The sequence below is a fragment of the Dermacentor variabilis genome, chromosome 10 (genome assembly GCF_050947875.1).
Source record: "Dermacentor variabilis isolate Ectoservices chromosome 10, ASM5094787v1, whole genome shotgun sequence".
Taxonomy (NCBI): domain Eukaryota; kingdom Metazoa; phylum Arthropoda; class Arachnida; order Ixodida; family Ixodidae; genus Dermacentor; species Dermacentor variabilis.
In genome coordinates, this window is record NC_134577.1 from 126,973,191 (window position 1) to 126,985,316 (window position 12,126).

Here is a 12,126-nt window from a genome sequence, read left to right on the forward strand (position 1 = left end):
ATGACGTTGTCGAGTTATCAGAGGCATGTGGACCATTTGAAACCTTGAAGCAAGGAGTCCATCATACGCTGAAAGGTGGCAGGGGTGTTGTATAATCCAAACGGCATTACTTTAATTTGGTATAGACCATCAGGTGTGATGAACGCGGTTTTTTCTCTGTCCATATCGTCAACAGCAATCTGCCAGTATCCGGAACGAAGATCAATAGAAGAGAAATAGCTGTAATCGTGGTGGCAGTGAAGGACATCGTCTATACATCGAAGCGGGTAGACATCCTTCGTAGTAATGTTGTTCAGGTGACGGTGGTCTACACAGAAGCGCCTTGTGCCGTCCTTCTTCTTAACCAACACCACACGTGGCGCCCAGGGACTCGAAAAAGGCTCAATGATGTTTTTATCTAGCATTTTGTTCACTCCACTTTGAATTACTCGGCGTTCCGACGCAGAAACTCGATACGATCATCGGTGAATAGGCGGTGAATAGCATCGCCAGTAAGAATCCGATGCTTGACCGCGAGCGTTCGGCCTAAAGGGCGATCGTCGAACCCGAAAATATCTCGGTAGGACGATAATACTTCGCAAAGGTGTTCAGCCTGCACAGAGGACAGGTCCTTCGCAACCATTTTCTTAATGTTGGAATCGGCGCCTGAGGCTGCGCGAGGGGCCTGCGAAGCTCGCAAGAACCATCGGTCGATAAAGTCGCCGCATAATGATCGCCGAGACAATCAACCTTGGCAAGGCAAATACCTTGCGACAGAATTTGCTTTGCCAATCCATAGTTAAAGATAGGTGTGCGAGTGCGATTCGCAGTAATAGTTTGTATATTGTAAGGTACGGTAACGTCATAATGTAGTGGAATGTGGGGCAGAGGAGTGACGAGGTACTCGCCATCAGGAACTGGTGGGGAGGACAACAGTTCAATACACTCTATTGACTTTGGCTGCAGGCGAAAAAAGCCGGTGGGGAGTAAGCGGCACTGGGGTGCGTCAGAAGGTTCTGTTAGAATCGGCAACTTAAGGCGAAGGGTACTGCCAGAGCAGTCAATAAGGGCAGAATGTGCGGAGAGAAAATTGAGGTCGAAAATTAGGCCATGGGGGCAATGAGCAATGACGGTGAAGAGGGCAGGAGTGTGGCGGCCGCCGTTGCTGACACGTACGGTGCACATGCCGATGATAGGCGCAGTACCAGCATCCGCAACGCTGACGACGCGTGCCGACGGTAGGGTGAGGAGCTTTTTGAGTCGTCGTCGGAAGGCAGCACTCATAATAGAAAGATGTGCGCCTGTATCGATGAGTGCAGTGACAGGATAGCCGTAAACATCGACGTCAAGAAGGTTTTGGTTCGTAGGTAACGTGAGCAGAGGATTTGAGGCCTGGGTCGACAACGCAGCTTCACCTCCAGAAGCTGCAGTGCCTAGTTTTCCGGCTGGGTCTGGGAGGCGATAGGCGGCGAAGACAAGCGGCGGGGCTGGGGCGAACGAGACTGATGGCGTCGAGGTGAGGGCCAGCGGCTGTAGCGAAGGTTTGAAGCAGGGGCATCAGTGGCAGTGGGTTCATGGTGGGTGGCATAGGGAACAGTAGGTCCAAAGTTGCTGGAATAAGTGGCGGTGCATGTCTGAGGAGGTGGTGGCCATCGGTTGCGGCAGATACGAGCGACGTGGCCAATGCGACAACAGTGGAAGCAGATAGGTCTGTCATCAGGGGTGCGCCATTCGGACGGGTTGCGGCGGGATATGGCAGAAAAGGACTGCCGTTGACCAGGAGAGTCGGTGGAGAACTGTGCAACGCTGGGTTGACTCGTTGAACACACGGAGTTCAGACCCGTGTTCTCAAATTCCTGTCTGACTACAGCCTGAATCATCGCAATCGTGGTTGCTGGCGGATCGGGAGGTGTCGCGGCGAAAGCTGGCAAACAGGCGGCCTCAAGCTCGCGGCGAACAATATGGGTGACGTCGTCACAGGTGGTGGCCTGACGCGGTCGACCCTCACATGTCGACGCCGCAGCAGTGTTGGGTAGCCGCATGATGTGGTGCGTGATACGGCGGCTCTTAGTTTGTTCAAGACGATGGCATTCTTTAATGACGGCGTGGATTGTTGAGACGTTGCCGAAAACAAGCAAATTCAAAGCGTCGTCGGTGATGCCTTTTAGAACATGGGACAATTTATCTGCTTCAGACATAGCATCGTTAGTTTTGCGGTGTAAAGCAATGGCATCGAGGGTGTATGAAACGTACGGCTCTGTAGATGTCTGAACACGAAACGCAAGAACCTTTCTCGCGGCAACCTTCTGGCCAATGGGGTCGCCCAACAGTTCCCGTAGCTTTTCTTTGAAACTGTCCCAACTGATAATCCCGTCGTCATGCGTCTGATGGCATACGCGTGGGGTGCCGCTGAGATAAAAGATGACATTGGCGAGTATAATGGTTGGGTCCCACCTGTTATTAGCGCTGGCATGTTCATACAGCTTGATCCATTCGTCAACGTCCTGTCCCTCCAGGGCAGAGAACACACCAGGGTCGCGATGTTGGTCAACCGTGACGATTGCAGCAGTCGTCAGTCGTGAGACAAGCCGAAGCCGTTGCAGAGGCGGTCTCGTCACCGGGAGGCCTGGTGACACGCTGGATGTACCGACCACTCCGGAGTTCTGTGGCGAGGAGGGGAATCGCTCACCTCCACCAGAATGTTACGTGTAACAAGACACAGATGGAAGATGCTATTTACAGGCTATTTACACTGGACTGGTGCCAGAGCGCCAGGCCGAAATTCGCTCGCCGGAAAGGCACACACCCACTGCGTCGTTGTTCTCGCGGTGCCTCGTCTCTTGAGTATCTACCGATGACATCGTAATAATATGGTTGTGTTCATTATTCAAGATAAATTAACGTTTTAGTTATAAAAATTTCCTGTATGTAAATAGCAATTATTTGCGACAAGCGTGTAAATTTAATATTCTTAACAAGAAATAATATGAAATTAAGGATGAATATATCAAAAAGGTGAGAACAATAAATAAATAAATGCCAGATATTCCAATATTGGCCAAAACATGATTTAAACATGGTGACCTCTAGAACGTATATGCGGAAAGAACATGCTCACGATGCCGGATGAGAATGCTAAAACACCTTTTCTCAAGATATCAGTTAGCCGAGGTAATGTGCTTACTTTACATTTGGCATGTGCGTTCCCAGGTGGTCTGATCACGCTCCAGGACCTTAGGTCTTACACCGTCAAGGTCGACGACGCATTGCGTCGTGTACTCCATGACAACGTGACCGTCCTGGCACCACCACCTCCTGCCGGAGGCATCTTGACAGCGTTCATGCTCGCGGTAATGGACAGCTACCGAGATCCCGAGGCACCCACTGTGAAGAGCTTGCGCGACAACGACGAGACCTTCCACCGGCTCATCGAGGTCACCAAGTTCGCCTTCGCCGGGCGTATGGAAATTGGAGACCCAGAGCATATCGATATTTCGGCCGTAAGTAGCCTACAAGTCGCTGTCTTGTTTCCTAGTCTTACGGTTATACGCGGCGCAGAAGTTACTTAAACGTGAGGAAGTAACGAACTACAAAGACTCCTGAGTCATTTGTTAACTCATAATTATGGCTCACTTTTGGCGTGATTTTAGTAAGTTTTGAAACGCGCGTACTTCTTGTTATGGCGCCAAAACTGCATCGCCGGCATATTCAATCTTCTCAATAATAGGCAATTTTTTGCAGCAAGACTGTTATGGCTGGGTTCTGGCAAAAATGCGTGCGTCTATCGTGCCGTGTAGATAGAGAATTTCTCCCCATATGTGGGCGAATCCCCACGAAAGTGTAATACCGAGCCGACCCGTGGCGGTGGTGAGGTAGGCTATAAGCACTCCGCCAACTTGCAAAAATAAGTTAGGTATCTGAATTCCAAATACAACCCCTATAAGCTGATCAGAACAGTTGCTACACTTTGACCCGCGTCGCCCATGTCTACGTTCGCTCCGCCCTTGCTTTGTTGGCTTTTCAAACGCTTGCATATCTCCTTTCATTTCCTTCCTTTCTCCCATGGTGGCGGTCCCGTAAGCGTGAGACCGTGAGGCGGCCGCCTCACCGAATTTCTTGCCGCCTCACCTAGACCGTGAGGCGGCAAGAAATGCTAAGCATCCATGTGGCCCCTATCCCGCAAACTTCGAACTCTTCACCGTAGCAGCGGCCACGTTTCAGACGGAGCTCGAGGGGAACCGGTCTTGTGTGACCTGTGTTGTGTGTGATCGCTTGTCGTTCTCGAGTGACCTCACAACCATTACTACACTGAGGGACGTCGATTAACGCACAATCGCATTGACTGTGGTGAAGCAGTATGTGACTTAGGAGTGCGGTGACGTACGTTTCTGTTGCACGTGCCGGGATTTGTGTCGTCCCTCCTTTTGCACCAGTACATGGACATGTGTAGCCCCAGGAGCCTCATCATCTTCCGAGGCTCAACATTGTGAAGGTGCGACTAGTCCTCGCCTCCGATTTATGTGCCTTCGTCGTTTGACACGGCAATAGACAGCTCGCCATTAAGGGGCCCACATACGCAGCCTCGCCGGTCAGCCACTTTCACGGAGTGGATACAGCTCTTTGCGCCCAAGACCAGGACGAAGAAGAGGCTGAGACACATGAGCTCAGACTTACAATATTGTTTTATTTTGTTCGCGCTGAATCATCAGATCATTTGACCACTAAATCCTTGTTGCAGCACCCACTCAAATAGCTTCATCGGGACCTTCCTCAGAAGTACCCAGCGTCCAAAGGAAAAATGCATGTCCTTCAAGACGTCAGCTTCCCTCATGACGTCGAGAAGGTGCTCGGCTTGAGACTCAAGTTCACCGTTCAGAGGAATAGCACAGCCCCGGAACATCTGGGCCTTGTCAGACACGTTGCCCCGCGTGCTTCAGATGAGGGCTTTGTGTGGTGTGTGTCGGACGGCGTGGACGCACTACGCCGCAGCAGGGCCCCTATACCAAAAGTATCTGTAAAGCAAGCCTTGACCTTCCAGAATAATAATCTGTGTTTTGCCTGCTCACACAGAGGGAGGTTTCACGGGGCTTTCTCTTGGCTTTTTCAATCACTAAGCTTTGGAATCACTACAAAACGCTTTTGCACCATGCAGAAACAGGTTCATTTCAAAAGAAAAATCAAAGGCCAAAAAACTGAGCAGCGGGTTAAAATTAGATGGAGTTCTCAAAGGTAGAGGGGCGAGTAATCGAGATTGCCTCGATGTGTTTTTCAGTGTTAAAACACATAAGCTTGACACCCCTTTCAGAGCTTTCGTCTCTGAAAACAACACTTGGCAGAAGGCTATTGCCTTATTTTTGCAAATATCGCTTAATCTCTTCCTCATTAGTGACCCCTTTCTTGTCGAGAACTCTGATGTGGCTCTGCACTACCTGAGGTCATCCTCACACGAGAACCTCGGGGCCTTTTCAAATGACTTCAAGGATCTGTTGTAGTCCTTACCCCAGCCTTGTCTGCTCTCATGCGTACAGAACTGCAATGACAGGTTTGGAAGTGTCGCCTTTATGAATGAGGCGGGGGTGTCATGTAGTGTTTCATTTTTTTGAACTGCGCAGTTTTTGTCTTCAGTCCACTTTTATCCCGCGGGGCAACCAACCAATTGTACAGAACGAAGGGATATGTATCGGCTCGTACATCGCCCCCATTCTGAGCGATTTATCTTTAGCTTAACTAGACAAAGGCTTCCGTAGCCGCTTTCATGAATTTAGAATCGTAAAGACCTTTATGTACGTGCCCGATTTTGAAAATTTTTTCTTTACTGCTGGTCCGGGTATTTAGAGATGCTAGCTACAAGCGCACTATCCTTTATCCATCAGGGCTTGTCCCTTTTAGTTTCAACTCATGAGTAACTGTCTAACGAAAGCCTACGCTTTCTCGACATCAGGTTTTTATTTCGAGACAAACGTATATACTGGAAATACGAGCTTCTTGCCAACAAGGCACTGCTCCCATAAGTGTCAGGGCCCTCAACGCTATACCTGTCCAGTTCATTAAGCAAGTCTTGCCCATAGCTCATGGACGACAGCTGCTCTGAACAGGCACTTCGCCTCAGAAACGCGGGGTACCCTACAGATATCCTTAGCAGCGTTTCTGAAGCCCTGTTGAAACGTATGTCACCACATATAACTACTGCCTCTCAGTCTTGCACGCTTTACAAAAATGTCACGGTTATTCCGTATATCCACGGCATATCGCATCGACTGAAATGGATTGGCCAGCGGGCCAATGTAAGTGTGTTTTTTTACACTCCCGATAAACTGGAATCTTCGTGCAGGTTTACCAGTGCGTGTGCCCCTAAAGAGCCTGCTTGCAAAGAGAGACAACAATGAAAGTTCGTTGCATGTGAAGAAGGTATAGTTTAGAATCTGCCTTTGAACCGTGGGTTTAACTGTTTGTCAGAGCAGACGATGCCTCAATGACAGGCTACGGGAGCATCGCTACAATGTGATAGAAAGGAGAGTGGTTTTTTTGGATGCCCACTGTAGAAATTCTGCGCCTAAATGAGGCAGACGCCACAAATACGATCACGTGTAAACCGTTGTATAGTGCATGCTCAATTGTCACCACAAATCCTAATCGGTTAACCTGGGAAATCATCTAAGCTGAATTGATTTATAGGTGGGGTGACACCTTTGTGTCAAAACCATTCATCGCCCTTTCCAGCAAGGAGCTATCTTTCTTTGGGCGTCACGCACGTCATGTGTCAAAGATTATGTTATATATTTGGTCACTTACTTCAAAATAAAACAATGTTGTAAGTCTGCGCTTGTGTGTCTACCAACATGCCCAAAGAGTCACCGCAGGGTGGAATGGTGCTGAATTTTTTTCTTTTGTGCTCACGAGGCTCTAGGGTGCAGGACCCTTTCCCAAACGTATCACCCCTGAAGAAAGCCCAACGCCAGGCCGGTGTACACTTGTGTGTATTTGAGAAGCAGTGGGTACCCGCCAGCTCTGGGAATGGAACCCACAACCACCCGCAGCCGAGGTGGGCGTTCTACATTGCAATTTTTGCAATGCTTTGCAATGCATTCCCATCTTTGTCTTCATTATTTTCGTTCTTTTTTCTTCATCCAACAGCCGTTTTGTCAAGTGGTCGTGGTTGTCGAAGACACATTAAGGAAACCGTGAATAGGGAAACTAACTTTATTGGACGAACCTGTGCCCAGAAAAACTGGCTACACGCAAAGCTCAACGAAACCGGCGAATACAGTCGGCGATCGTCTAAAATCTGATCTGCCGATCAACCGCGTCGGCTTTCATACACGAGCCATCGAATGTTCTAGAATAATTGGTGGTGCCCTTGTATTTTCAAGAATTTTCTGCACAATTTGCGCCTGGTATACAAGCAATCAAATTACACAAAGTTCAGTGACAACCGACAGCGGTTAGAACCATCGATAACATTCGGACAATTTCCGATACATGTAGGACTGTCCTGCGCTGAGCGATAACATTTCTTAGATGGTGAAAAGTGGCCACCGGTAAAAGATAAACAAGTATATGTGTCCATATACTTGAGCCTGTTCCACATTTCTTATACAAAAATATTTACATTTTGTTTGTATTTTGCATGCACGGTCTACGTTACCGTGTATGCATTCCAAACAATATGTACTCGCGTGCCCCATTTGCCGTGTTTATGGGGCACAGTCCTTCATTGTTGAAACACTTCATTGTTGAAATTGTTGAAATAAAGCTTTCATTTGAATTGATTCATTTGATTAACAGTTTCATTTTCTACGCTGTGCTCTCCTCCCCCATGCTATCTCTCGATGCTTTTTATTTTCCCACTGCTTGCCACCGTTCAGCTGTCAGCTGAAAAACCAAGACCTTCAACTATAAATTACCGTCCTTTATAATAAAAAAATAGAAAATAAACATGTAATTTACTCCTAGTACCTGCTACAACACAGGTTCGCGCCGGACAAGCGTGTTCAAATAGTGCTCAGGCAGGCCGACGTGTCTTGAGTAGAATCCAAGGGAACTAAGCCTAACACAAATGGGAGGAGCACGCAGAATGGGCACTCGCTGAAGGTTATTTAAGAAGCAGTCTGGAAGAAAAAGGAGTAGGGGGTCGAGGCGTGATAGGTGGAAGACATTTATGCGTCAAAATCCGGAATGCATCACGTAAAATAACAGACATTGAGATCACCTGGGGTACTGTAACGCTGCACTAGCGTTTAAAGGGACCAGAGCTATTTCAATAGCAACAGTATACAGACAAATCTCACGGGCGTTTTCTCAGCCTCTGTTAGTGCAACCACAGTGGCCCGCCGAGCTTTTCCGAGTGAAGGCCGAGTGCGAGTATGATGCGTGGCCCGCGCACCGCCCGTTGACGTTCAAAAGATCTGCTGCGAGTGCGAAGGCGCGTGTAAACCTAGAATGCCGGTGGAGCGATGCGCACCGTCTTCAGGCGCTGGTACAGGACCGGGCTACTCTGCACAGGCGTCTGCATCAGCAGGCGTTTGGTGTGTTGCGACACCACGTACTCGAGCCCACGAGGGTTGGACCCTCCCGCATTTAACCGTGCATGGCTTAGCAGTGTCCAGGTTAAGGGGATTCTGGGGTCGATGCTGTTTGATCCTGTAAGGCCCCTTGGTAGAGGCAACACACTCCTTTCGCCTCGGCTTCGCATATACGGCACCGCCACACTGACTCACCCGGGCGAAATCGGTAGCTGTCTTTTCCTGTCCTCCTTTCCAATCCTTGCATTTCCCTCTTGCTTTCAATCTTTCCTGACATCCACTACTCACTTCTATTTACTTCCGATCTCCCAGGCAGCACGCGTTAATCTTGTGTGAGCAGTCCACTTAGGTTATGTCATATTCGGTTATAGCGGTAATTTAAAGGTGGAGTTTGCAGGATCTTTGCAGGCCCTGCTGCGTCCCCTTGTAGGGCTCCATGGTGGGTGGCTTTCTTTTCTGGCGAAAACTACACGTTCACATAGGGCTGATCGCCCTCAGAAAAGATGACCACGGATGAAGTCTTCCAGTTTTTTGGTCGCAAAAAGAATCCTTCCACCGATTTTATGTCATCTACTCTGAAAAATAATATAAAAACACGTACGAATAACCTCACCTTTAGTCGTTTCAAGGTTAGGCACTTGGGCCAGGCATCAAAGATCTTTAATGCCCGGCCCGCATCAAAGATGCCTAGCGGCGATGACCTGTTGGAACTCCGCGATAAAAAGCCACACGATGAACCATCTAAACTTGTACAATTTGGAGATGTTCCGGTAACAGTAAGTCCACAGCGAACAACGGACACCACCCGTGGCATCGTTTCGATGCTGATTTGATGTAGGTGACAGAAGCCGAACGACTAGAGGGCTGGAGCGATGAGAATGTGATCAATCTCAAGAGAATTAACATAAGGCTTGAGGGAAAAGTGATTGAAACTAAGCACATAATTCTAACTGTCGGATCAAGTACGCGGTCTGAGACCATTGAAGCAGGGTACATAAAGATGCAGGTCAGACGTTACATACCCAATCTTCTAGGATGTTTTAAATTCCAAGTATTCGGCCACAATTCACACCATTGGCGTGGCCGACTATCCTGTGCCATGTGTAGTGCCCAGGAGCATCCATTTGAATCCTGTGAAAACGTTGCACACTGTGTCATCTGCGATAGGGATAATAATAAAAGCTTAGAGCAATAAAAACACGAAAGATTTTCTTCTTCTTTTTCTTCATTTTTCATGTTTTTATCAGTAAGTTTTTATTAATATGCGTTACCAACTAGCTGACTTGGAACCTTTTCTGATAGGGATCATGCCAGCTACTCGTGGTCCTGCCTGTCTTAGAAAAAAGAAATGGAAATAATCAATCAATCAATCAATCAATTTATTCATTTGGCATTCATTACAGCATCTTGGTGGAGGGTGGAGCGATGGCGTAGAGGTAGAGCATCCAACTCGCGTGCAAGAGAACTGTGGCTCGAATCCCGGTACCCCGCAATTTTCTAGCAGATTAAAAGAAATTCGCGTGTTCATAAAATTGCATAAACAGGCCTGGAGTGCGGTCTGATCCCGGTGACCAGAACCGGTTACACACTCCCTCACCACAACAGGGTGGGCCACCCTGGTGCAGTACTTGGCCAAAACCTCCTATACAAATACCACATTCTTTGTGGTATACCTTCCTTGTGTGCCGTTACCGTTGGCGCTTCATTTTTTGACAGCTATGCACCAACTAGCCCCACAACGTGCTTTACAGCAATACCTTCTTGCAGCCATAGCTTGGTACTCGTTCATAAAGTTCCGCACGTAAGCCTCCAATTTAATGTCAGAAGATGGATAGAATCCTCCCCAATTATAAGCTCGCGGTATGTTTTTGCTTAGCATGATGCGTTGTTGGGCAAGTTGGTTCATTGTATTTGGAAAGATTGGATGCGTTTTGTAAGCAATCGCAAGGATGAAGACGGGACAGACGCAAACTAACAACTGACGTTTATTCGATGCAAACACATAAATATCAGTTCTTGACAGCTTAGGCACATCAGGGTATCAGCAGCAGATAAGAGGAGAAAAAACACTAAATCAGAAGAAAACAGTGTCGTGGCTCAACTGATCATATTTTCTAGGAAACGTGCCTCCCTATTGTAAAATATGATCGATGTGTCACTGATGCATGCTTGTCCCTTCTTTTTTATATAGTACGCCTCTAAAAGTTCCTATGCATTTTCGTTACTGTACTTATGCAAGATCTTAACCTGGTTGAGCAGAGGCCTGCATTTATGATCTAGGCAATGCATGGGCAAATGACGTTTCTCCTCGTTTTTAGTAGACCTTTCGTGTTCACGGAATCGCACGTTCAAGCTACGGCCCGCCTGGTCTATGTAGGTTTTTTCACATGTCAGGGGAATCTGATAAATAACGCCAACTTGTCAATCTACATGAAGGCTCTTGTTTTTCACGCCTCAGCCACCTTCCTTCATTTTGGCGTGAAGTCTCCCAATGCGGGCGCAAAGGTGACTCGGTTTGCAGGGAGCCGAGAAAACGAGTGGGACACCGTGCTTGGTTGCTATCTTCTTCAGATTGTGTGCACTTCTACGAACATAAGAGATTACGACGGGCTTGGAAGCTTTGTTGGCTACATCAGTGTTTACTTTTTGAGGTGCTGTTAGCCTCTTTTCGAGCGTTTCAACAACTGTCAGCACAACCACCTCAGGGAAGTCAGCCTCTTTCCGCCTAGAATTTTGAATGTCGAAGCTGGCATGCATAGCATGTGTACACGACTTTTTCAGAGATTGTTTCAGAGAATCTTTTTGCTGGTGTACCGCAAGCTCTATTCCTGGGCCTGTTTCACGCTTCGTATTGCCACGTTGTTGTGACGCTGAAGGCTTTACCGAGTGGAGCGTCAAAGAAAGATTACATTTGTTATCGGGAGATACAACTCTCTATTGGACACTACAATGATAGTGGCGAGCCGCAGTCGTTCTACTGTGAGTCGTCGGTCCTCGAAAATGTGATCTACGATTAAAAGCATTCGATCTTTATACTAAACTTTATAAATGCGTCATCGTACATTCCAGCGTAATCGCTGGTACTCGTGAAAGTTCCAGAACGCACACCGCTGTTCCCTTTGCTTTGCACATGCAATTCGCTTGGAGTGGGAGATAACATGCGAGAAGCTGTGGACACGTGAAGGCGCCTCTTGAACCGAGCGATAATATTTGTCAGGTGTTGAAAAAATGTCCCCGGAATATAAACAAATGTACATATCAGCATAATCGATTGCCTTCCGTAATATGGAAGTGATATCATGTGTCACGTTGTCGAAAAACAATAATGCAAAGAACGGCGTTTAAGTTTCGCGCCTTTGGTGGACAAATAACATTTAAGAAGTTCTGGTTTGTGAGAACAAAAAATAAGAAGGAATTTAAGGACGATGTTCAAGACAGCAGAGACCATAGAAGAAACACCGTAGTGTGCACTCGGAATGCTGCCGTGAAATACGTAATTTTATTTTTGGATGTCCCGGGGCTTTCAAATTCGGCTGAGAAGCATTTCTTTTAAGGTTACCACATTCTTTCAAGTTGCACGCACGCCTGAGGCACCACGCTCCGCGCACAGTTCACCGGCTGTGGT

The 12,126-nt window shown here is 47.7% G+C and overlaps 1 protein-coding gene across 1 annotated transcript in view; it reads left to right on the forward strand.

Annotated features, from left to right (window-relative positions):
• The window catches only part of LOC142559411 (glutathione hydrolase 1 proenzyme-like), a 124,433-nt gene extending 119,964 nt beyond the window's left edge, over window positions 1-4,469 (forward strand). Inside the window, exons 4-5 of the mRNA XM_075671009.1 lie at window positions 3,190-3,479; window positions 4,413-4,469. Of these exons, the coding sequence (XP_075527124.1) occupies window positions 3,190-3,479; window positions 4,413-4,469 (347 nt within the window). The remainder of the gene's footprint in view (window positions 1-3,189; window positions 3,480-4,412) is intronic.
• The last annotated feature ends 7,657 nt before the right edge of the window (window positions 4,470-12,126 follow it).